The sequence below is a fragment of the Eulemur rufifrons genome, chromosome 28, assembly GCF_041146395.1.
Source record: "Eulemur rufifrons isolate Redbay chromosome 28, OSU_ERuf_1, whole genome shotgun sequence".
NCBI classification, from domain to species: domain Eukaryota; kingdom Metazoa; phylum Chordata; class Mammalia; order Primates; family Lemuridae; genus Eulemur; species Eulemur rufifrons.
Genome location: NC_091010.1, coordinates 1,349,470 through 1,376,946, shown reverse-complemented (window position 1 = coordinate 1,376,946; position 27,477 = coordinate 1,349,470). Strand labels below are relative to the sequence as shown.

Here is a 27,477-nt window from a genome sequence, read left to right as displayed (position 1 = left end):
TTTATTGCTTTTACCTTGTTAAGGATAACTATTTAGCTAAAAGTTGAGTGTTTTTGATTAAACTGCTTATTACTGTATGTTATAAAATGTACGAAGAAGCCTAGGGTGGTGACTCACACCTGTAATCCCAGAATCATGTGACTTAGTGTGGCCTGGAATAACAAATGGTCTATATGCACAGTAAAGCCTGAGAGGCAATGCTTAGTAAGTGTTTTCAGCCCCAGTTTCCAATTAGGATCACGTGTCCAGTTTAGAGCAACACCATCACCTGTGCCCTCCCTGCAGATTCTATTTGTTGGGGTTGGAGCATCTATGTGGTTTTAATTAAGTGCCCCACGTGATGCTAAAGTGAGTCCAGGGTCAAGCACAAGGGCTCCCAGATATATTTATGAAAATTGAGTCCAGCCTTTGTTTCACGGGGACCTCACAGAGTCTTCTCTGCATGGGTTTGTGGGGTGCAGGGCAGCTGCTATAGCAGATATTGCTGGTGTCTGTGGTAGAGGAGGGCACCTGTGGGCAGGAAGGGAGAGAAATCACTCATTGGTCTCCAAGTAGAAGCTCCATGTTCATGACTCTGTGATGAAGGACAGGGAAGGGTGGATTTTTTTGCACTTCAAGGTCCCTCTGCCTGTGGGTGTAGTCGTAGCAGATGAAGGGGCTGTGCTGTAGCCTTTGATGGCACTTTATCAAAATGCCGATGCGATTTGTCCAGATACTCTCACCTGAGAAAAAGTTCCAGAGAAGGAAGAGGAAGAAACGGCTGGTTCTTATGTACCCAGGTCCAGAACCATGTTCACTTATCATCCTGAAATGTCATGTGTTTAGAATGAAAACCTTTCTTTCTCTTGTGATGTTCTTGGCTAATGAGTTGGTTTCAATGATTCTTTTGTTCTTTTTTCTTATAATGGTCAAGATGTTCTGAAAAATCTTCCCTGTATAGCAGAGCTTTCTCTTCATTCTCTCCATCCAGGCCTCTTATATGCCATGAACACTTCTCAAAAAGTTTATGAGCTGCAATATGGAAATTTTTCCCTTTGTGCCTGCCAAACATGGGACCGTGTGGCTGCCTAAGATTCTTATTTGGGATAGGGTCAGGTCCTTGGGTATCTGTGAGGAAGGGGAACATGAAACTGTTTAGGTTCCATGTGGATGCTCCATCAGCTCTGTGCATAACAGGCTGAAGTAAATGCACTCTTAAAGTGCTGACATTAATTGCCTAGAATAACTCAGAGTTTTAAAAAAGAATAATTAGAGGAGACTTGCTTTCTAGGATGCTAAGAAATGACTTTACATACACTATTAGAGGTTATAAAACATGGGAGATACATGCAGCTTGAGGTTTGCGTAAAACTGATGTTTCCTCATGATTAGATTCAAATTATGATTTACTTTTTTTGGCCACTATCATCACAGCAATGATGTTGTGTCCGCCTTTGTGAATCAGCACCTGATACCAATTTGTTCTATTATAGTTGTTAATTTTATACACTTAGATAAGGTGCTCCTTAACAGATTTTTCCACTATAAATTACTTTTCTCTATTAATACACACCTTGGGGAGATGTGTGTAAACTATCACATTGAATCTGGAAGTTCCCCTTTGTTCTTAGATTCTCTTTCATACAGCTTGCTTTGGAAAAGGAAGGCTCTCGTCTTTATTTCCTGGTCTGATAAACTGGGATAAACCCAGGCTCTACCACTTGGTGGATGTTTGCCAAAATATCCTTCTGGGCCAGAAGCATTGGCATCACTCATGAGCTTGCTAGAGATTCAGGCTTCATCCCATATCTTCTGAATAAAAATCTGCATTTTAACCAGATCTTCCATTCATTGTCGTACACATTAAAATTTGAGAGGTACCTTCTAACCCACCATGACTTTTCCATCAGAGAAATATACACAACTTAATCATGTATGATGTAAATAAAGCACTCAAAAATGTCCATGGCTGTTTGGGTGGCCTTATTTTATGCTGCGTTATCTAAAAAATATAGTATCTGCACTGTTTTTGTGGATGTTATACTGTCCTCTTTCCCCAGACTTACACAATACATTAGGAAATACTTTTTTGTTAAAATTATCTTTTTGGGTAATTCCAGTCACGTGTATAAGTCAGAACCAGTTCTCTTTACTCTCTCATTTCACCAGGACTGAAATTATCTCTGCCCATGGCTCCTTCGTAAGTATGTGTTGTTGTTTTTTTTTTTCCAGGCACTGTTGACATTCATGGATGTGGCCATAGAATTCTCTCTGGAGGAGTGGGAATGCCTGGACCCTGTTCAGCAGAATTTGTATAGGGATGTGATGTTAGAGAACTACACAAACCTGGTCTCCCTAGGTGAGGAGAACTTCAATACACCATTCCCATTCCACACTAATAATTTCATATTTTTGTAAATTATTTTCTGGTAGTTTCTGTTGTGCATGAATGAGTTTCTGATCCTTGTTTCCAAGAAAAGCTTGGGGACTTTTGATATAGAAAAGAAAATATTCAAAGTGTTTTATCTTAACGTTAATCCTACATCTTTTTGAGCTGCAAATCTGTATCACTCTACATTAGTAGTAATTGCAGAAATGTAGTGGCATAAAATATGTTGCCCATACCTTGAAATGCAATTTCCACTACCAATTTTTGATTCAGTGGTACTGGGCAGTGGAGCTAAGAACCCACAAATGTTAAATGCTTTCTAAGTATTCTAAAGTTTCTGTCAGGAAAGAGTATATGAGGATTATTTTTCTAGAATTTTCTATATGTTCTCTTTTCTCTACTCAGCACAGTACTAGGTTGGTAATTGGAGAACCCCAGTAAGAGTCATGTGAATTTTTTCTAATAAAATAGGTCTTGCTGTCTCTAAACCAGACCTGATCACCTGTCTGGAGCAAGGAAATGAACCTTGGAAGGCGACTAACTACATTGCAGTAGCCAAGTACCCAGGTAGGTGGGAGTGAATGAAGCAGATGACACAGGTGAGAGAGGTCCAGAATTTAAGGAGGAAGCCAGACGTTAAAATGGGGTTTGGGAAGCTGTGCTTCAATGAAAATGATTTCTAAGAAGCCTGGGTTTCTTTCCCTGGGTCTCACATAAGGGCATGTCTTTTCTTTGTTTTTTAATTGTCTAAGCACTAATTCCCCGTCAGTGATCTCCCTTGAAGGTTACAGTGAGAATCAAAGTTCTGTTCGTGGCTTACAAGGGACAGCAGGATCTGAGTCCTGTGCTATTGCCTTTCAGGACATGGTAATATCTGTGTATTTTTGAGGAAGCCTCTGTGAAACAATTTTTTCATTTTCCTTTTGCATCATATCTGAAATGTGTGAGTGAAGTTGTGACATTAGCACTTGGTTCAGGTATCCCAGGGACACCACAAACAGATGTGGTATGTTTTCTGCTTTATGGTTTCCTACCCTATGGAGGTTTTAAATGTAATTTTACAGGAAATTCATACTCAGTAATTTATCAGAACTCTCTAAATATAGGACATTGAATGTTATTTTACTTCAAACTTCTGTTTTTGCATCAACTATGATAAATAATTTAAATTCTATATGCCCAAATTCCTCAACTTTAGTATAGCTTAAGTTATCTTTTTTCTACATTTCTTAAATATAGTATGTCTTCGGGAAGCTTAGAACATTGCTGAACATGTATTAAGTTCCCACTTTTTACTTTATTTTTTAATAATTGTCATTTTATAGTTTTCTCTTAGTTTGAAGTTAACTGGAACTGTCCCATCTATACACACACACACACACACGTGTGTGGGTGTGTAACACTTTTTTTTACAAATAAAAGTTATATTAATTATTTGACATTTGTATACATTGTGAAATGATTGATAAAATCAAGTTAATGAATATACCTAACACCTCAAAATCACCTTTCTTTTTTTTTTTTGTATTGAGAATACTTAAGGTCTCCTGTCTTTGCAAATTTCAGGATGCAAGTTATTATTAACTATAGTCATGGTGCTATACATTATGTCTCCAAAATGTATTCATCAGATAACTAAAAGTTTGTACCCTTTGAACATCTATTTTCCCCACCATAGGCCCTGGAAACCATATTTGTATTCTCTACTTCAAACTTTTTACCTTCCCTATATAAGTGAGATCACACAGTATTTGTCTTTCTGTGCCTGGCTTATTTCAGTTAGCATAATGTCCTTCAGGACCATCTGTGTTTGATGAAATGGCTGAATAAAATTTTTTGTGGCTAAATAGTATTCAGTAAAATATATACATATACTGTGTATATATACCATACTTTATCCATTCAGAATTTTACAAACAGCGTGTTTTCATATCTTGTCAATTGTGAATAATATTGCAAAGAACATAGGGGTACAGATATTTCTTAAAGATGCTGATTTTTTTTTTTTTTTTTTTAGAGTCTCACTCTGATTCCTGGGCTAGAGTGCTGTGGCATCAGCCTAGCTCCCAGCAACCTCAAACTCCTGGCTCAAGCGATCCTCCTGGCTCAGCCTCCCAAGTAGCTGGGACTACAGGCACATACCAGCACGTTGGGCTAATTTTTTCTATTTTTAGTTGGCCAGATAATTTTTTCTATTTGTAGTAGAGATGGGGTCTTACTCTTGCTCAGGCTGGTATCCTGAGCTCAAGCGATCCTCCCACTTTAGCCTCCCAGAGTGCTATGGTTACAGACATGAGCAACCACACCCAGTGAAAGATACTGATTTTCGTTCCTTTGGTTATATATACAGAAGTGGGATTGCTGGATTGTATGGCAATTCTAATTTTTCATTTTGAGTAGCACCTCCATACAGGTTTTCATAATGACTCCACCAATTTACAACTCACCAACAGTATAAAGGATTTCTTTTTCTTCACATGCTTGTCAAAATTTGTTATCTACTCTTTGATATTAGTGATATTAACATGTATGAAGTGGTATTAAGTGCCTAATGATTAGTGATGTTGAACATCTTTTCATATACGTATGGCCATTTATATGTCTTTGTTGGGAAAAGATCTTTTCAGTCTTTCTCCTATTTTTCAATTGGGTTATTATCATTATTACTGTTTTTGTCTCTTGTCAGACATATGGTTCGCAACCATTTTCTCCCAACCTTTATGTTTCCTTGTTTCATTGTCTTCTTTGCTGTACAAAAGCTTTTTTAGTTTAGTGCAGTCCAACTTATTTATATTTACTTTCATTGTCACATGTTTAATGTTGTATTCAAAAAATTCTTTGTCAAGGTCATTATCAAGGAGGTTTTCCATATGTTTCTTTTATGATTTTTAAGGATTTGTGCTTTACATAAGTCTATATTTTGAATTAATTTTTGGGTATGGTATACAAGAAATGGTGTCAGTGTATTGTTTTCTTGTGAGTATCCAGGTTTTCCAGCACCAAGTATTGAAGTATTGGTGAGACTATCATTTCTGCAGTATGTGCTCTTGGTGCCCCTGTCAAAGATGAGTTGACTTTGCATGCATGGATTTTTTTCTGGGCCCTCTGTTTTGTTCCATTGGTTTTTTGCTCATTTTCTTATGCATGTTCTAGTCTGTTTTTATTACTGTAGTTTGGAAATTAGTTTGAAATCAGGAAGTATGAGGCCTCCAGCTTTCTTCTTCCTCAGTATTACATTGGCTACTAAAAATATATTGTAGTTCCATAAAAATTTTAGGATTGTGGTTTTTATTACTGTGAAAAAATGCCATTGAAATTTTGATAAGTAGTCCATTGAATCTTTAGGTGACATCGCATAACATGACATTTTAACAGTATTTATTCTGCTAGTATATAGACCTGTGAAATCTTCACATTTATTTGTGTCTTCAATTTCTTTCATCACCAATTTATATTTTTCAGTGTAAATCTCTTTCACCTTTTTAGTTAAATTTAGTGCTAAAATGTTTATTATTTTGATGCTACTATAAATAAGACTATTTTCTTTTTTATTGGATAGTTTGTTACTGTATGAAAACACAAGTGACATTTGCATGTTAATTTAATATTCTCCTCATTTACTCAGTGAATTTTTTAGTTTTAAACAGGTTTTTTTTTGTACTCTTTAGGGTTGTCTATATATAAGATCATGTCATCTATAAATAGTGATTTTTTTCTTTTCTATTTGATGGCTTTAAAAAATTTATTTCCCAATATTTTTGCCTAAGACTTCCAATGTTATGATAAAGTAGAAAGACTGAAAGTACGTACAATACAGCCTTGCATTTGTGTCTCTGCATTTGAAGGAGCAAATATGTCATTCAGTTTTCATAATTTCAGCAGGTAAAGATCTTTCCTTTTGGGGTCCACAGCTTGATGGTTATCCTCTGGAATTGCAAATAGGGGTTCTAGCTGGCTTACAAGGCTGCTTCTCGGTCAGCTTTGATGCTTCCTTTTAGTGGGTCTGTTACTAGGGGGCTTGGACAGTTGTCAATTCTGTCTTGTTCCTAGGCAGACTGGATTGCCCTCAGGACTTTGATCTGTAGGGCAGGAAGTTGCAGTTGGGTCTGCATATGGTGGGGAGGGTGTCAAGTATATGTATGGGTGTGGCTCCCACTGAATACGTGAGAGGTTTTTCCCAGAGCACGGTGTTGGTCCCTAGGTGTGCAGCACTGGCCATGCACTGTGGCTGAGAGAACTGGAACTGAGTTACAGCTGCTTCAGAGACCACAGTGAGTCCCAAGGTCTGTAGGCCTGCCTCCATGGACACAAATGGACATTCCCTGCAGGCCTCTGGAGAGGGAGGACCATTCCTAGACCATGGCTGGGAGGAGCTGGAGTTGCTTACAGAGTCACTTCAGAATTCTCAGTGGTACCAAGTGGAGTGAGCCATTTCTTGGTCTGTATCCAAGACCAGGGGTTCCCAAGTTTACCACCTGAATGAGGGCCTGCCTTCTCAAAATGACCCTCTTTGGTCATGGGCTTTAGTATTATTTTATAACCTCCTTCCTGGATCTCAAAGCTTTTATAAAAGCACTTAGATTTTGAGATGGGGGTCTCCTAATATCACCCAGGCTGGTCTCAAACTGCTGGACTCAAGTGATCCTATTTCCTCAGCCTCTGAGTAGCTGGAATTACATGTTTGAGCTACTATGCCTGGCTTTTATAAAGTCACTTTTGTCCATGGATGGCTGCCAAATTTTAGTTGCTGTGGGAAGACAGAAAAGTACGAGACTTCCTATTCCACCAAGTTGTTAATGTCACTCTCTCTATACAGTCTCACTTTCTATTTTGTTCTATATCAAATGTTATGTCTAAACATTTCTTGCTTTGCAATGACATATTACTGCATTTCTTTTTTAAGTTATGTCCTTTCACATAAGTTTATTGTGTGTTTTATTTTACCTACACATTATAAGTTTGGTTGAAATTGCAACTTATGTACACTTTATCAATGTCTGGTTTAATTAAAATACAAATCAGCCATATGTCTATAAAAAATTATGTACATTTTTTTACCTATACATTTATATATTTGGGAACCCTGATTTATAATATGTGTGTGTGTATAACAGTTTTATATATAAAATATATGTCACACTCTAAGTGCCTTTATAAGAGCTTTGGGATCTAGGATACCAAATATAAAAATATTTTTTATATATATAAATTATAGGTTTCCAGTGAATGAACCCTTGTATTACTATTTAGTGTCTTTCTCTGTCTTGTGACAGTTTTGGCATAGTGTGTTTTATGAAATAGGACAGCTTTTGACTCAAAATGTATTTTGCCTAATATGATTGTGACTCTCCTGCTCTCATTTGCTTAACCATTGCGTGGAGTGTGTTTTTCCATCCTGCCACTTTGAGTCCATTTTTTTTCATTAGATCTAATGTGAATCTGTTATAAAGAGAATATAGCTGGATCTTGCTTTTTGAATTTCCTTAAACCCCTTTACTCAATTTTTTTCTTTTGATTGGGGATTTCAGTCTATAAATATTTAAATAACTGTTTGAATGGGAAGTGGTTACTATTGCCATTTTATTAATTGTTTTCTTTGATTCTTGCAGGTATTTTGTCCTTGTTTTTCTCATTTTCTGTCCTTTGTGTCTCATTGATTTTTGTAGTGACTTGCTTTTATCCTCCTTTTTAAAAAATGTATCTCTATAGGCATTTTATTTTGGTTACCATGCGGATTACATAAGAGCTCTTACAGTTACAACAATATACTTTAAACTTGTAAGTAACAACTCTTCTTTACTTGTATATAAAAATTCTTCTTCATTATATTTGCCTTAAAATTGATGTTATTGATATCTCTAATTGTATCTTCTTATACTGTATATCCATTAACAGATTTAACAGATGTTTCTTTTCTTTCTTTCTTTTTTTTTTTTTTTGAGACAGAGTCTCACTCTGTTGCCTGGGCTAGAGTGCTGTGGCATCAGCCTAGCTAACAGCAACCTCAAACTCCTGGGCTTAAGCACTGCTACTGTCTCAGCCTCCCAAACAGCTGGGACTACAGGCATGAGCCACCATGCCCGGGTAACTTTGTTTTCTATATATTTTTAGCTCTCCAGATCATTTCTTTTTATTTTTAGTAGAGACGTCTCGCTCTCACTCAGCTGGTCTTGAACTCCTGACCTTGAGCGATCCTCCTGCCTCAGCCTTCCAGAGTGCTAGGATTACAGGTGTGAGGCACTGCGCCCGGCCGAACAGATGTTTCTGATCATTTTTGTGCTTTTATCTTATAAACTTTGAAGCATGATTAAGACCATTTTCTGCACCATTATTCTAATACTGCAGAACTTTATTTAGATGTAATTGCATCTCTTTCCCAGACAGGGTTTCTTTTATTTCAGAATATTAAGGGGATACAAATACTTTTGGTTATATGAATCACTTTTGTAATGCTTCAGTCATGACTACAGGTGTGCCCATCACCCAAATACTGTTCATTTTACCCATCAGGCAGGTTTTTGTTTCTCTCCTTCTTCCCCCTGCCCCCTGCTTGATTTCCAGCAAGTTTTACTTTCCTCTGTGCACATGTGTGCTCATCAGTTCCAATTTAATAATGAGTACATGTAGTATTTTTCCAATCTGGAGATACTTTACTTAGGATAATTGTCCCAAGGTACATGTAAAGGATTGCAAAAGGCATTAATTCACCTTTTTTACAGCTGTCTAGTACTCCATGGTATAAATATACCACATTTTATTAATCCAATCATAAATTGGTGGGCACTTGGGTTGATTCCACATCTTTGCTATTGTGAATCGTGCTGAAATAAGTATTTGAGAGCAGGTGTCTTTTTGATAGAAAGACTTCTCTTGCTTTGGGTTGAAACCTAGTAGTGGCATTGTGGTATGAAATAGTAGGTCTACATTTAGTTCTTTGAGAAATCTCCATACTGTTTTCCATAGAGGTTGTACTAATTTGCAGTCCCACCAACAGTGTGTAAGGATTCCTTTATCTCTGCCTCCATGCCATCATCCCCTGCTCTCGTGTGCAATGTCTCTGCATGGATTCTGAGCAGCTCCCCAGTGAGCCCAGAGATCTTCAGTGGAGGCGGGGAGACTCCTCAGAGTTCAAGCTGCCTGGAACTTTGATTCCTCTCCTAAAAAGCAGTGCTACTTCAATTCTGCTGTCTTCTCCTCTTCCCAGTAGTGTGAATTGTATTGGGACCCCTGGATTAGGCTCTGAGTTGGGTGGTGCTTATAAGAGTCAGCTACACCTTGTTGGATTGAGTCAGTAGGTGCTGTAATGGGCTATATGGTCATTCTCCCTGTCAGTGGTTGATGCTTGCAGGAAAGAGCCAAGTGCAGAGGGGTTATTTTGTGCCTGGAATAGGCTTCAGCCCCTTAGGAGAAGCATTTGAGTATCCCAGACAGTGGGAGGGGCCTTCGGTCCCCAGGGGACTGCTTACTCTCCACCACAAGAGAGGAGAGTGGGAGAGTGAGGCTGGGTGGGGTTAGGTTGAGCAAGCCTGGAAGGCTCTGCAAAGTCTTGGCAGGACTCAAAGTCCTATCCCAGGGCCCTGGGAAAGGCCACTGGGACAGGGGTCAAAGAGATCTATCAAATCTAAAAAGACTGCTTATGGGGGAGGGGCTGTCTGTAGTTCACCAACTGGCTCTTGGAGTGAGCTCCGCCCCTGTCTCATTACCCCAGCCCTGAGGGGCTCCCTCCAGTGTCTGTTTGCAAATGGGCACAGAAACCTGCTGCACTCAGCCACAGTGGGACCACAGGCTGGGAACTTTATGCCGGGGATCCACTCTAGTCTGACAGCGTGACTTTCCTGTGGGGATCCGGGCATTTCACCAGATTTCTGTGGCTCAAATCCCCGCTATACTCTCGCATCATTTCTTCCCATGTGGGCTCCCTTGCCTACCAAGTTACTCTCTCAAATCTCTCCATTGTGCCCCCTGGGAATTCACTGAAGTTGTGGGGGCACAGGATCCATCCTGTGTATCTTCTTCACTGGCATGTGTCTGCACAGAGTACCACAGGCAGGGAACTCCCAGACTGGGCACCCCTGGGGCCACCACCGGTCCCCAAAGATAAAGGTATGGGCCCCATTCTCCGTAAAAATGCCAGTTTGGAGAACACTGTAGGTGATGAAAGGTGGTTGCCCTCCCAGCTGCAGTGGGTTGGGGAGGGAGGAAGAGAGCCAGGAATAGAGCCAGGACCCTGGCTCCTCCAGTCACCCTCCTTGGAAGGCAGCCTGCATGAAACGTCCAAGCTCCAGAGCCACTCCTGTTCTCCACGCGATTCAGTGGTTGCAGCAGTGCCCATGCTCATAAATGTGGAAAAGCTCACATACAACTCAGTAGCCCGCTGATTACCAAAGGTGAGTAGGACGGAGAAACGCCGTACTCCCTTATTCCTTCACTGGGCTCTGAGCCTCTTTGGGTTTGATTCTCACCAGTTTCTTCTCATCTTTTTCTTTTTCCTTTTTCGTGTTCTGCTTCACGGTTTCCCCCTGTGAAGTACGCAGCAGGCTCCGGCACCTCCTGCAAACTACACATGAGCTGTGCCCATTCCTCCCTTTTCTTTATCTAAAACACTTTCTTCCCTCCGGGGTGCTCCAGCAAGTGATGTCTCTAGTAGGCCCTCTTGCCCTCTCCTCTCTTCAGTTAATTATTGTTATATAATTTTGTGTTGTTTTCTAGCATCATTTTATTTTCAGTGAAAAGGGCTTCCTTTGGCACTTCTTGTAGGGAGATCTAGTGCTGACAGACTCTTTCAGCATCTGGTTATGTTGATAAATCTTTATTTTTTCTTCTTTTAGGAGGATAGTTTTGCTAGATAAAGTATTTGTGCTGTGCAGTTTTTGTTCTTTAGGCCCTGTGACTATAACCCAATTTTTTCTGCAGGGCAAAGTTTCTGATGATAAAAAATCCACTTGTTCTCTCATAGAAGCAAGCTTGTACTTGACACATCACTGTTGTCTTGCAGCTTTTCAGATTCTCTTTTCTGTGACTTTCAAAGTTTCACTTATAATGTCTTGTAATGGGTCTTTTGTTTATCCTAGTTAAAGTGTGTGTTGAGCTTCTTGATTTCTTAGTTCTTTTTCTTCCATTTTAGAATTGCTCAGTCATTTCTATTTGTGTTCTTAAGCTCCACAGTTTGTTTTCTTTTATACTTTTTTTGCTGTTCTAATTTTGCTCTATTCGTTTAGTTGTCTGTGATTTCATTTCACTCATTGTGCACTATTCAGATGGGGCTTTTTAATTTTCTCAGGTAATTTATATATCATTGTTTCTTTATAGTTAATATCTGATTATTTATTTTGTTTGTTTTATTGGACTAGGATATCCTGATACTTTGTGTATGTTATGACCTTTGGTTGATATTTGGGAATTAAATAAAAATTCATCTGTCACAATCTTTAAAAAATGGCTTTGTCCTGGGAGATTCTGATATGAATTGCTTGGGCTACAGATTCTTGGAGCCTCCCAAATCTATTCTCAGGATGTTTATTCTGTGGAATTGTATGTTTATTTTCCAGGTAAAGTGATTTTTCGATGTTTTTTCTTAAGGCCCTGTAATCATTTGCTACACCTATTGTATGCCAGTTGTACTGAAGTCTCTCTGCTGCCATAACAGTCATTTACCTTTGTTTGCAGCAAACCCAGTCTACCTTCCAAAGCACATCACAATTATGTTCAGCATTCTGTGTTATGCGAGACACTAACCAGTCTTTGGAAAGGCCCCTAAAAGTCCAAATATATATGTGCCACATTCTCTTTCTCTTTTTGGGGAGAATCCAGGAATTGATTTTTTAAACCCATATAAACCATGCTATATTAATATTAGGAAGGGCAATGTAGGTAAATGTAACAAACTTTTCTTCCTCTTCTATGTGGCTTTTGGTATTGTGCTCTCCCAGGATGCTGCAAACATTTAATTGGTTTTAAAATTCACACAGAAGCAATTTGGTCAGTATATTTTTGTTAATGTTATGTAGCTGTAACTGTATTAGGGCCTGTGGTAGTTTACTATGCTATCTTGATAATGTGCTTGCTATAATTTTATATGCTAGATTTGTAATAGATGTTCATGTAAGGCTGGAAAAAAACAAGTGGGATAATTTGTTATTTTTATTTCTTTCAGCTGTGTCTTCTCATTACACCCAAGACCATTTGCCAGGGAAAAGCCTGAAAGATTCATTCCAAAAAGTGCTGCTGAGAAATTATGAAGGCTCTGGACTTCATAATTTAAGCTTAAGGAAAGACTGGGATATTGTGGGTGCGTGCCAGGTGCAGGAAGAATGTCATAATGGATGTAACCAATTTTCCACAGCTGGCCATTGCAAAGTCACCAAGTGTAATAAATGTTTGAAAGTCTTCAGAAAATTATCAAAACAAAATAGACATAAGATGAGACATACTGTAGAGAAAACTTTCAAATGTAAAGAATGTGGCGATGCCATTAACAAATGTTCACATTTTACTGAATATAAAAGAATTCATACTAGAGTGAAACATTACAAACATCTAGAATGTGGCAAACTGTTCAAATCTTGCCCAAGCCATACTAATCATAAGTCAAGTCATGCTGGAGGGAATCCCTACAAAGGTGAAGAATGTGGCAAAGCTTGTATCCACTGTTCACCCCTGACGAAACATAAGACAATTCACACTGAAGAGAAACCCTACAAGTGTCAAGAATGTGGCAAAGCTTTTAAGCGGTCTTCATACCTTAAGATACATAAGAGAATTCATACTGGAGAGAAACCCTACAAATGTGAAGAATGTGGCAAAGCCTTTAACTGGTGTTCCATACTTACCAAACATAAGAGAATTCATACTGGAGGGAAACCCTACAAATGTGAAGAATGTGGGAAAGCTTTTAACCAGCATTCAAACCTGACCACACATAAAAGAATTCATACGGGAAAGAAACCCTACAAATGTGAAGAATGTGGCAAAGCTTTTATCCAGCATTCACACCTGACCGCACATAAGAGAATTCATGGCGGAGACAAACCTTACAAATGTGAAGAATGTGGCAAAGCTTTTATCCACCGTTCACTCCTGACTACACATAAGAGAATTCATACTGGAGAGAAACCCTACAAATGTGAAGAATGTGGCAAAGCTTTTATCCAGCGTTCACACTTGACCACACATAAGAGAATTCATACTGGAGAGAAACCTTACAAATGTGAAGAATGTGGCAAAGCTTTTGTCAACCGTTCACTCCTGACCACACATAAGAGAATTCATACTGGAGAGAAACCCTACAAATGTGAAGAATGTGGCAAAGCCTTTAACTGGTGTTCAATACTTACCAAACATAAGAGAATTCATACTGGTGAGAAATCATACAAATGTGAAGAATGTGGCAAAGCTTTTATCCAGCGTTCAAACCTGACCACGCATAAGAGAATTCATGCAGGAGAGAAACCTTACAAATGTGAAGAATGTGGCAAAGCTTTTAGCCACCGTTCACTCCTGACCACACATAAGAGAATTCATACTGGAGAGAAACCCTACAAATGTAAGGAATGTGGCAAAGCCTTTAACTGGTGTTCAATACTTACCAAACATAAGAGAATTCATACTGGAGAGAAATCCTACAAATGTGAAGAATGTGGCAAAGCTTTTAACCGGTGGTCAACCCTGACCACACATAAAAGAATTCATACTGGAGAGAGGCCTTACAAATGTGAAAAATGTGGCAAAGCTTTTATCCAGCGTTCAAACCTGACCAAACATATGACAATTCATGCTTGAGAGAAACCCTACAAATGTGAAGAATGTGGCAAAGCTTTTAACCAGTGTTCAACCCTGACCACACATAAGGCAATTCATACTGGAGAGAAACCCTACAAATGTGAATGACGTGGCAAAACCTTTACCCAGTGCTCTTACGTTACTATACATGACAGAATTCATATCTGAGAAAAATCCTACAAATGTAAACATTGTGGCACATCCTTTAATAACTGTTCACATATTACTTGACATGACAGGGGTCATACTGGATAAAAGCAGTATAAATGTAAAGACTGTTGAAACACCTTCCACAAAATAAAAGTCTTAGAGTGCACCATGGTATTGATACAGGCAAAGAAAATAGAAGTATAAGGACTGGTGCAATACATTTACTTATACCACAGATCTTCTTTATTGTACACAGGATTCATACTGGAGAGTAAACCCCTAACTGTTTAAACTGTATTGAACTTCACAGAATTTGGACTGGAGAGAACCCCTACAAATAAAATAAATGCAGAAAAATCTTTCTTCAAAAAATATGCCTTAGAAAACATCAGCATTAATATGAAAAGATATATTAGAGATACAAGAAATATGAAAAAATTTAATCATAACTTAAGTCTAAATTAGTGTGAGAGGATTTACAGTAGAAAGCACCGAAGCACTAACACTTTCAGACATTAAAGCAGAGGGTTGATTATGAAGAATAATCCAAAATTAAAAGATAATTTATTTGTATGTAGGCTTAAAAAGAGCAGTAGATTGATTTTTGGAGGGTTATAATTATACTCAAATTATGCTATTTTGCATTGAAATGATTTTAGATGTTTGAAAAATTAAATATTGATGTAGTTCAACACTCAAATCACTTGCTTCTCTGCTTTCATTCCTATTTCTGTGAAAGGATGTGGCCAACTGTTGCTGCTGCATCAGAGCTATGAAAGAACTTTCTAAATTATGTAGGCACCATTTTTGTACTCTTGCAAGGAAAATTAAAGACACGAAGATGTAATATTCGGTAAGAAAATCTAAGTGGAGAGGCTCTTAGTGATCCAGCCATAACACTGTTTTAAGTAATTTGTGTCGTAGGTTTTTAATGTAATATTCTTCTGAGGACATTTTCAACTTTAGAAGTAAATTGTTTTACCAATTGCATATTAAGTAATAGAACAAAGTAGATTTTGAAATGCTGTTACTAAGACAATGTGTGATCTCAATTTGTTTTAATAAAACAAAATTATTTTTAATGTGTTACATATTGTGTATTGAATGAAGTCTTAACCTTCCACTGAGATTTACCTAGTCCACTTTATTCAAAGTCCAGATAACAAATGTAAACAATATAATATTGGGTAACATAGTGGAACATAACATTACTAAGGAGCATTTTTGCAGAGACTTTAAGCTTCTGTGAATTTGAAAAATATTGCTTCCATAGGTTATATTTTCATTCTTTTTCTTCTTTTTGCAACTATAAAGGGCCATTAAAATGGTTATAATGAGACTATATAGGAGTATAATCAGAGGCCATACATTGCTGAATAATGGATTACTATTTACAAATTTTCATTGTACATTTTTCTTTGAATGTGCAACCTCCCTGGCCTGAAAATTCCATATAGACTCTATAGATAAACATTAGGTGCAGAATGATGGAGGAAGTAATTGTGTTTGTGTGTGTACCTAGTTTGAGAAGAAAAGAAAAATATTGGAATAAAACAGGTAATTCAAAAAAATGTTGATAATTTACTACCAAACTAGAAACCTCAGAGATTCTGAAAGTAAATATATATTCTCTGCTTTGAATTGATTTCTCTAAAATCTTATGGCTCCTGGTTCTGTATCTCCCCATGTAAATCCTCTGTTTTCAAATGCCTATTGTTCATGCTACATCAAATAAATTATTGTTCAAAAAGTTAAGAAATATTCTTCATATGACTTGGGGATTATACAAATCATTTTTATAAAATTTAATTGTGTTCCCAAAATAATTTTAAGAGTTAATGCCATAGTGAATGTACTAAGTTAAATTGTATTAATTAGTAAATTTCATTTTTTTCTTTGCAAAAGGCGAAATTTGTTTAAGCCAACTTCTCTTTAGTTATTGTCTTTTTCACTTTTTGTAATTGACATAATTGAGTTGATAGCCTATTGGGCCAATCTAGATAAACACTGAAGAGGCTTCATAAGTCATCAAGTTGTTTTGACATTTACTGGAAAGAAAAAACATGACAGCACTAGGTGTATAATAGATGTCACATAATTAGCAGTGGGTATTTCTGTTAAAGTGATTTTTTTTATGTGGTCAATTTTTTTTCCTGTGGAGAGTTTGAGACAATTTATAGGTTATAAATGCAACATTCTGATCCCTGAAGTGAGGTAAGGAGGATTCAGCGGCCATGGACAAGAGGGTTAAGTCAAGCAGTTAGCATTGTTTGTCTTTGTTTATAAAAGGAAGATGTTACTAGATCCTAACAGAAAATGCGGTAAATATAAAATTACTCGTATTAGGTAAAGCATTAATAAGAGTGTGCCATATATTGTGAATGCTATGTAAGGAGAAATAACAGTTCTTAAATATACTAAAAGAAAGCATTTCTTAGAAATAAATTCTGAATGAAAGATCATAGTAAGTGTTGAATTTTGAAATTAATTTTATGAAATAATTTAGCAAAACATGTTTATCGGGAGAATCTTTATTTTTGAGTGTGTATGCTAAGTGTTGGACAGTAAAAAAATGACCTGTATGGATTTAAAATTTGAAATAATCTTTTTTTTAGATTGATATTGCAATGTTGAGAAATCTTTCACTCTTATATCTTCCTTTATTTTAATGGGTATAGTTCACAGTGCACTGTTTTCATTCTTAATCACCCAACTGTAGCCAGCTATTTCATCATTCTCTCTAGAAAAATCTCAGCGATCATAGCAGGTTTTAGATTAAAACATCTTCTCAGTGATTTTGGATGCAAACTTGTTTTTCATGTTCACAGTGTGGCCAGAGACGGAACCATTAGCACCACCTGTGTCTTAGGTGTCTTCCACACCATCACCATCAGCACAAGGAACGCCATGAACCAGACGTTTAAAGTGCATTGGCTACTGCCATTTTTTGGTTCTAGGTTCTGAACATACTGGTAAATATCAGAGTCCCTATATTTATGACCAAGAAGTGGAATAACAAAAAGATCACAAAAACTACATTTTTTGATGGAGTTAAGGCACAGACGCAATCTTTAGAATATTGCCAGCATTCCATAATTTCTCAACATTTATAAGTTTGTAGGTACTATTTATGTATTTCTTATGTAAGACATGATGTTTTCAAGTATATGTACATTATTAAATGCTTAATTCTAGCCAATTAACTAGCATGGTGCCTCACATTATTTTTGTGGTGAGAACATTTAACATCTAGTGTTTTAGCATTTTTAAAATATACATTATGTCATCATTAACTATAATCACCATGGTGTACAGTAGCTCTCTTGAACTTATTCCTCCTAACTGTAATTATTTATCTTTTGAAAGTTATCTCCCCAAGCTGCCATCCTTCCTAAAAACTCCAGCCTCTGGTAATGCCATTCTACTCTCTACTTTAATGAGATCAACTTGTTTAGATTACACATTTGAATGAGATCATCAAATACTTGTGTTTCTATGCCTGGCTTATTTCAATTAACATGTTCTCCAGGTTCATCCATTTAATGGAAAATGACAGGATTTTTATGTCTAATATTCCATTATATATGTATAAATATTATAGACACACACTTCCTTTATCCATTCAATTATGGACACTAAGGTCGATTCCATATCTTGGCTATTATAAATCAGACTACAATAAATGTGAGTACAGCTGTTCCTTCAGCATACTAATCTTATATTTTTGGATGTATACTTAATTATGCAATTGCTATATCACATGGTAGTTTAGTTTTTTATTAAATTTTTGAGAATTCTCCCAACTTTTTTCCATAAGGTGGCATTGATTTACAATCACACCAACAGCTTGCAAGTGTTCCCTTTTCTCCACATCTTTACCAACACTTATTATCCTTTCTATTTTAATGGTAGTCATTCTGACAAGATTGACTGGTTGATATGGTGGTTTACATTTGCCTTTCCCTGATGATTACTGATGGTGAACAATTTTTGTTACATCTGTTGGCAATTTGTGTGTCTTATTTTGAGTAATGTCTATTTAGGTCTATTGCTTATGTTGAAATAATTACTCAATTTTTGTTGTATAGTTGAGTTTCTCATATATTTTTGATATTAACCTCTTGTCAGTATATAATTGACACATTTTTCCCATTTATAAGTTGTGTGATCATTCTGTTGTTTCTACCTTGTGTTGTGTAGAAATGTTTTAGTTAGTAATCCCATTTGCCTGTTTTTACTTGGTACCTGGAATTTGGAGGTTAAATCCAAAAAATCATTATCTAGATCAATGTCATAAAGCTGTCATGCTAAATTTTCTTGTAGTAGTTTCAGAGATTCAGGTCTTACATTTAAGTCTTTAATGGATTTTGAGTTAGTTTTCTTACGTGGTATGATGTGAGAGACTCATTTTTCTGTGTCTGGATATCAAGGCTTCCCAACAAAATTTATCGAAGAGACTGTTCTTTCCCCATTGTGCTTCCTTGTCACCTTTGTCTAAAATCAGTTAACTGTAAATGCATAAATTTATCTGAGTTCCCTATTCTGCTCCATTATCCTATGTGTCTGATTTTATGCCAGTACCATACTTTTTGGGTTACTATAGGTATGTAATATATTTCAAAACCAAGTACTGTGATGTCTCTAGCCTTTTTCCCCCACTGCATTGCTTATATTATTCAGGATCTTTGTTAGAATCATATACGTTTTTAGCATTTTTATTTCTTTGAAGTATGTCATTGGTATTTTGATTGGGATTGCATTGAATTGTAGATGATTTTGTGTAATATAAACATTTTGACAATATTATTTCTGCTAATCCATGAGCAAGGATATGTTTCCATTTGTTTGCATTTTCTTCTGTTTCTTACTTAATGTTCTTTATCTCTCAGGATAGAGATATTTCATCTTGTTGTGAAAATGATTTCTAAGTTATTTTTTCATAGCTGTTGTAGATGGGATTGTTTCCTTGATTTCTTTTACAGATAGTTTATTTTGAGAGCATATGAATGCCAGTGAGTTTTACATGTAGATTTTCTGTCCTGAAAATTTACTGAATTTTTTTTAAGCTCTAACAGTTTTTGGGTGACATCTTTAAGGTTTTCTGCATATAAGATTATGTGATCTGCAAACAGAGACAATTTATCTCCTTACTTTCAAATCTAGATGGTTTTTATTTTTTCTTTAATATTTCTCTCTTGGACATCCATTACTGTGTTGACTAGCAATGGCAAGAGAGAAAATCCTTGACTTGTTCAAGCTTTAGAGAAAAACCTTACAACTATTGCCCTTTTGTTAGTATGTTAGCTGTGTGTTTGTCATACATGGCCTTCATTGCATTGGGGTGAATTTGTTCTATTCCTAATTTGTTGAGAGATAATATTATGAAGGGATGTTGAATTTAGTCAAATCTGTTTTTTCATCTATTGAAATGTCATGGTTGGTCCTGGGAACTGTCATCCTTGTCAGAATCTGGGGGGATGCATCCATACCTAGAGCAGTCATTGTGGGCATCACATCTCACATTCTGTTGCTATGGCTCCCTTATGATGTCTGCTGTGAGTGTCTTACTCCCCAAATAATATTGAGGCTGAGGGATTTTCACTTCCTTTATTTACTAAATTATCCCAAGGATCTAGAAAAGTGACTGCAAAAGTAAAGTACTTTACAAATGCAAAAACAAAAAAAACAGATTTGCTCTGTGTGTGCTTTTGTAAACGTAGAGAAAAATGGACCATTGAAACATGAGGTGGAGACCTTCAATGAGGGGGAGAAAAAATAATGTAAATGAACAACCACATCATGCCTTGAAGCCTTTCCACAGAGCCAGGCACTAGGGACCTGCTTGTCATGTCTTAGTCCATTTAGTCACTACAAAATCCCTGTGAAGTTCATGTCTTGATCACCCCACTTTTGAAAGGACAAACTGAGGTTCAGAGAACTGCAGCGGTATCCTAGTGACACAGCTAGTAGGTGGCAGAGTCACCACTGTAGCTTGGAGGGGATAGATGCTCACCTGCTAAACAGCTACTCCAGGAAATGTGGGATGGTGGCAAAGTCCCAGTGGGAGCCCCAGAAGGTGGTGAAAAAGGAGATAGTTCAACCCTGGCAGGCTAGGGAGTCCACCAGTACCTGCTTTGTGTCTCGCTGGAAATTCCACATTATGGCCGCCTGTAGTTTCAGAGAAGACTCATTTTCATACTACAGAGGATAAGAAGATACACATGGTCAGTGACAGCACCACAAACTACCAGAGGTTTGGAGTCTGGAGCGCAAACCAGGAACAGCACTTTAGGGACTTGTGCATGTTAAGAACATGGGTTTTCATGGTGAAAAATGTTCTAGGCTTTCAAAATAAAATTTCTTCTGAGAGTGGAAAATAATTAACCTATTAATCCTGAGACAGTATAGGGAAGGCCATGGCCTCACTTCTGACCAAGGGAGGCAACAAGGGGCAGCATGGCCCAGCCTAATTAGCTGTAGAAGACAAAAAACAAACAAACAAACAATAAGACAAATGACCTCCTAGCCACTAGAAGTCAGCCCATACCCATATAAGCAGGGAGGCTGAAAAATCTGTCTCTTGGGTAATGTTTTCTTCAAGACCACTGAAACAAGATGTTGACATTGGATGAAGAACCTCTCTGCAAAGAAACCAGATATATCCAGTTATAACCATCTCAAGCCAAAAAGGACCCCCACACTGAACTTGCCTTGATTGTTACTCATTTTATTCCCATTTGAATGCTAAAAATCACACCCGGGGTTGGAGATTTAACATGTTAATGGGACACACAATGGAAGAAGAAGCATGTAATAGAGCTACCGAGGCACAAGGAAATCTTCACTTTTACCTCCTCACACACCATCCTTTTCCCACCTAAGCCTCTTTAAAACTCTCCCTGAACTTCCCTTGGGGTGTCAGCAAGAGAACTTTTCCTCTGTGCTGCCTCTGGCTAATTTCTGTTGCATAGTGAACCCAAGGACCTACGCCGGTAAAATACCTTCACGGAATTTCCATGATATTCTTTCTGCTGTAGAGCAATAGCACCCACCTGTATTAATAGCTTGTGTGTGTGAAAAGCATTATTCCACGGAGTCCCCCCAAAAATCCTTATTACAGAGATGGAAAAACAGGCTTTAGGAGGGCATCACATCTCACATTCTGTGGACATGACCTCCTTCTGGTGTCTAACTTGAGTGTCTGACTCCCCGTCTGCAGCCAGCTGCTCACCAGCACACAGATGAGAATAGAGAATCTTGTGCAGTGAGGGCTGTATGAAATTTCTGTGCTATCAGAGGCTCTATCTGCTTTTGACATGGAGGGGAAGGGCCTAGGGAAGCCTCATTTTCTTCACATTTTAGGTACAATGCACAGCAAAACACACTCTAGAAGAAACATTTTGACTTAAAGCAACATAATCGCTTCCCTTTCTTTTGCAGTAAAGGGAGCCTTAAGAAACAGCTAAATAATCCTAAGCTGGCAATGGGGAAAATGGCAGGAGACTCCAGAATGAGAAAAAGCCCATCACAGGGTCAAGGATCTGCAGAGATGACTCAAGGAAGAGAAAACTCAAGTAGGTATTCAACAACCCAGAGGTGACTCACAAGTATCATTTGGAAACCTGGAAATGAAAGGAACAATGATTTCATTTGCCACACAGACACCAGATTTGCAAAAAATCAAAAAGATATTAACACCCAAGGGAGGCTGGATACATTATGTTGGAGGTTAAAATTTCAACATACAAGTTATGGGAGGCAGTTATTCTATTGTAACTTCTAAGATTTTATTACCAAAAAGTTTTCATTTACCTCCCACTCACTCTGTCCTTTGTTCCCTTCCTCAATATCTCTCTGTCTGTCCCTCTCTTTCTCTTTCTCTATTGTATTCCTCAAACTGAGGAGGCAAACTCTGATGCTAGGAGCTGCCCTGTGGTAAGCCCCACGTGGCAGAGAACTGAGGAAGTGTCCAGGCCAGCAGACGGGGGGGAGGTGTGGAGCCCAGGATCTGTGTCTCCTCTGAATCCTGCCAATACTCACATGAGTGAGCTTGCAAACATCCTCCCCCAATCCAGCTTCAGCTGAGACCACAGCCCAGCCTCATGAGAGACCTTGAGGCAGAGGCTCACCCTATACTGTGCCCAGATTCTTGTCCATGTGAATTATGAGATATTAAATAGTTGTTTAAAGTACTATGCCTTGGGGCAGTGTTGTCAGAGAGAAGCAGGTCACTCCCCTCATGTCTCCCAGGATCCACCCTCCCTCTGCTCCTCTCTTCCCCAGGCCCCTTCCAGCCCCACTGGCCCCTTTCTAATCTCCTCTCCCAAAGTTACTTCTACCTGGAAGTCTCTGTACCAGGGGTGGCTTCTCCTTGACACATTGTTCCCAGACTTGTGCAGGGCTGGCTACCTGTTGTCATTCTGGTTACAGCATAAGTGTCACCTTAGTGAGGCATTTGGGTCCCTGAATGCAATTACTCCCCAGCCCTCCTTCCCAACATCCTACATGATTTTCAATACAGCACTTGCTTTTTTCTTTCACATGTCCTTGCTTTAATCCAGCTGTCCTCAGACTCTGGGCTCCTGGAAGGGGATCTGGGACCACTTGGTCATTTTCAGTACCATATGTTGGGCCCACCAGTGCACCTGGTGCAGGGTGAATAAATGAGGGAGTCTCAAAGTCCCTTTTCTTCTGACCACCTCATAATGGAGATCATTGATAATATGTTGGTCATATTTTATATGCAAATTTTTACATCTTGGGAAAAATGTCTATTTAAATACTTTGTCGATTTTTAATTGGTAAACTTTTTGATTACTAACTTGTAAGAGATTCTCTCTACTAGACCTTAAACAGATATATAATTCAAAATATTTTCTCTTAATAAGAAATTTTTCCTTTATTGTTATGTTCAAATAATATTTTTAATTTGAAAAGGTATAATTGATTATTTTTTTCTTTTCTTGATTGTGCTTTTGGTGTAATATCTAAAAAAATCTTTCCCAAACTCAAGATCATCACAAAAATGTCCTCTAATATTTTTCCCAAATATTTTCCAGTTTCATCTCTTACATTTAGGTATATAAACCATTTTGAGTATTTCTGTATGTGTCTGATTTGGATTAGGGGTCCAACTTTACTTTTTTGCATGTTGATATTTAATTTTTCCATTATCATTTGTTGAGCAGAATTTTTTCCCATTACAATTATTTGGCATCTTTGACAAAATCAGTTTTACCACAAATTAATGTGTTTACTAATGGACCTTCAATTCTATTCTTTTGATCTACATAAATCTATCCTTATGCTAGTACTATACATTTCACTACTGTAACATTGTAAGAATTCATATCAGAAGTTTTTCAAAATTCTTGTGTGTATATGATTTTATTTTCATATGAATTTTAGGGGGAGCTTCTCAATTTCAATTAAAGAAAAGTTATTTGGAAATTTGCATTGAATTCATAGATCAATTATTTGGGTATTTTGATGTTACTATTAAGTATTTTTACCCTTGGACATTGAATATATCTCAATACATTCAGTTCTTTGATTTCTTTCAACATTTTTAATAATTTTTTCATATAAAGTACTTGCACTTAGTTTTAAAAATTTATTTATAAATGCTTCTTTTTGATGCTATTAATAAAATGATTTTCTTATTTTAATTTCCATTTGTTGATTTCTCTTATATAAAAGTACAATAAATTTTGTTTGCTGATCTTATAGCTTGTGAGAATTAACTTGTTTCTTAGCTTAATGAAATTTTTAAATTAAATTTCTTACACATTTTTATACATGGTTATGTAAAGAGGCCTAACAGAAGAATCATATCTATTCGTGAGGATGAAGAAGAAAATACACATGGGTTGAATAATCTATTCGAGGGAATAATTGAAGGAAATTGCCTTGTCCTTGCCAGAAATCTAGATATCCAGGTACAAAAAACTCAAAGGACTCCTGGGAGATTCATCACAAAGAGGAAAACACCAGAACATGTAGTCATCAGACTGGACAAAATAAACATGAAGGAAGCCCTCCTATGAGCCATAAGGTGAGAGCAGCAAGTGACTTACAAAGCAAAACCCATCAGTGTACCTGCAGATTTCTCAACTGAGACTTTACAAGCTAGAAGGGACTGGGGCCCCATTCTCAGTCTTCTCAAACAGAATAATGCCCAGCCTTGAATTTTGTATGCTGCAAAACTAAGTTTCATATATGAGGGGGAAATAAATACTTTCTCCTACAAGCAAACAGATGAGGGAATTTGTCAAAACAGCACTAGCCCTGTAGAAACTATTCAGAACTGTGTTACACATGGATTAGAACAATAGACACCAGAGTAAAATCATCTAAAAGCTAAAGGTCAAAGGTCAGACACCACAGTGGCTCAAGGCATAAAAGAAAGCAACAAAGTTCTATTCAACAGGATGAAGAGAAATCCACCCCACTTATCAATTCTTTCAATAGATGTGAACGGCTTGAACTGCCCACTGAAGAGACATAGACTGGCTGAATGGATAAATGTATAGAAGCCAAATATCTGCTGTCTTCAGGAAACACATCTACCCACAAGGACTCATTCAGGCTCAAGGTGATGGAATACAAAAGAATATTCCATGCAAATGGAAACCAAAAGAAAGCTGGTAGAGCAGTTTCCATATCAGGTAATGTAGTCTTTTTTTTTTTTTTTTTTTTTTTTTTTTGAGACAGAGTCTCACTCTGTTGCCCAGGCTAGAGTGAGTGCCGTGGCGTCAGCCTAGCTCACAGCAACCTCAAACTCCTGGGCTTAAGCGATCCTCCTGTCTCAGCCTCCCGAGTAGGTGGGACTACAGGCATGCACCACCATGCCCGGCTAATTTTTTCTATATATATTTTTAGCTGTCCATATAATTTCTTTCTATTTTTAGTAGAGATGGGGTCTCGCTCTTGCTCAGGCTGGTCTCGAACTCCTGAGCTCAAACGATCTGCCCACCTCGGCCTCCCCGAGAGCTAGGATTACAGGCGTGAGCCACCGCGCCCGGCTAGGTAATGTAGTCTTCAAATCAACAAAAGAAATGAAAGACAAAGATGGTCATTATATAATGGTAAAGGGAAAAATTCAACATGAAGACATAACAGTGTTAAATATTTATGTACCCAACAAAGGTGTGCCCAGATTCATAAAGCAAAACCTACTTGATCCAAACAAAATAACAAACAACAGCACTGTAATATCGGGAAACTTTAATATCCCACTGATGGACTAAGAGAGATCTTCCAAACAGAAAATAAACAAAGAAACATTGTACTTAAGCAGAACTCTAGAACAGATGAGACTAACAAACATTTATAGAACTTTCCACACAAAAACCACTGAGTATACATTCTTCTCATCACCTCATTTGACACTCTCTAAGACTGACCACATCCTAGGCCACAAAACATGTCTCAAAATATTAAAAAAAAAAAAAGAAATTATACTATTTATCTTCTAAGACAACAGTGGAATAAAATTAGAAATCATCTCCAACAGAAACACTCATCTCCACACAAAGTTATGGAAACTAAACCACCTAGTGCTGAATGATTATTGGATCAAGGAGGAGACTAAGACAGAAATCAAAAGATTCTTTCAACTAAATGATGAGGAGGACACAAATTATCAAAATCTCTGGGACACAGCTAAAGCAGTCGTGAGAGGACTTCATAGCCTTAAATACCTACATCCAAAAGAGTGAATGGTCACAAACCAACAATCTAATGAATTGACTCAAAGAACTGCATAAAGAAGTACAAACCAATCCCAAACCCAGCAGAAGAAAAGCAATAACCAAGACCAGAACAGAATTAAATGAAGTCCATAACAAAAGAACTATAGGAAAGATTAATGAAACAAAAAGTTGGTTCTTTGACAAGATAAACAAAATTGACACACCTCTCACTAGATTAACCAGAAGCAGAAAAGAAAGGACTCTAATAAACGAATCAGAAATAAAAAAGAAGAAATTACCAGTGACATCACAGCAATACAAAATATCATTTCTGAATACTATAAAAATCTCTATGCACATAAACTTGAAAATGTGGACAAAATGGACAACTTCTTAGAAACACAAAATCTCCCTAGGCTCAATGAGGAAGAAATAGAATTCCTGAACACACCAATATCAAGTACTGAAATTAAAGCAGCAATGAAAAAACCTTCCTAAAGAAACATGTCCTGGACCAGAGGATTTCACACCTGAATTCTACCAGACCTACTAAGGAGAACTGGTGCCTATACTACAGAAATTATTCCGCAATATTGAGAAGGAAGGAATCATCCCCAACACATTTCATGAAGCCAACGTCACCCTGATAGCAAAACCATGAAAGGACTCAAAAAAAAAAAAAGAAAGAAAGAAAACTACAGGTCAATATCCCTTAGGAATATAGATGCAAGAACTCTTGATAAAATCCTATCAAGTCAAATTCAGCTCCCTATGAAAACAAAATCCATCATGCCCAAGAGGGCTTAGTTCCAGAGATGCAGGGAGGGTTTAATATATGTAAATCTATAAATCTAATTCATATATAAACAGAAGTAAAAAAACACCATATGATCCTCTCAATAGATACAGAAAAAGCATTTGATAAAATTCAGCACCCTTTTAAGAAAAGAACACTTAACAAAATAGGCATAGACAGGACTTACGTCAAATTGGTAAAAGCCATATATGACAAACCCACAGCCAACATAATAATAAACTGGGAAAAATTGAAAGCATTCCTCCTTAGAACTGGAATGAGACAAGGTTGCCCTTTATCACCATTTCTCTTAACAGAGTGCTGGAATTCCTCACCAGAGCATTCAGACAATAGAAGGAAATCAAGGGCATCCAAATGGGGGTAGAAGAGGTCAAATTATTGCTCTTCACAGATGATGTGAGGTAATGTCTAGAAAATCCTAAAGATTCTGCCAAGAGACAACTGAAATTGATAACTAAGTTCAGCAAAATCTCACATTGCAAAATCAACATCTGCATATCAGTAGCATTCATATACACCAACAGACAAACTGAGAACCAAATAAAAGACTTACTACCTTTCATAATAGCAACAAAGAAAATTAAATACCTAGGAACATATTTAACTAACTAGGTGAAAGAGCTCTACAGGAAAAACTATAAAATTCTAAGGAAGGAAATAGCAAAGGATGT

The 27,477-nt window shown here is 37.3% G+C and overlaps 1 protein-coding gene across 2 annotated transcripts; it reads left to right on the top strand.

Annotated features, from left to right (window-relative positions):
* Positions 1-2,226: 2,226 nt before the first annotated feature.
* On the top strand, positions 2,227-14,146 carry LOC138376249 (zinc finger protein 98-like). 2 transcript variants are annotated; one of them, XM_069460381.1, is made up of 5 exons: positions 2,227-2,338; positions 2,840-2,935; positions 12,522-12,818; positions 12,987-13,370; positions 13,455-14,146. In XM_069460381.1, the coding sequence occupies exons 1-5, from the start codon at positions 2,227-2,229 to the stop codon at positions 14,144-14,146; spliced, it is 1,581 nt and encodes a 526-aa protein (XP_069316482.1). The 2 variants fall into 2 exon arrangements, with proteins under 2 accessions (XP_069316482.1, XP_069316483.1); XM_069460382.1 differs by having other exon boundaries at positions 12,522-12,799; positions 13,124-14,146.
* Positions 14,147-27,477: the final 13,331 nt, after the last annotated feature.

Bases quoted from the DNA above. Each gene is read 5' to 3' on its own strand.
- LOC138376249 (XM_069460381.1), top strand. From the start codon at position 2,227: ATGGATGTGGCCATAGAATTCTCTCTGGAGGAGTGGGAATGCCTGGAC. The intron at 2,339-2,839 runs GTGAGGAGAACT...CTAATAAAATAG, and splicing joins CACAAACCTGGTCTCCCTAG to GTCTTGCTGTCTCTAAACCA. The intron at 2,936-12,521 runs GTAGGTGGGAGT...TATTTCTTTCAG, and splicing joins TGCAGTAGCCAAGTACCCAG to CTGTGTCTTCTCATTACACC.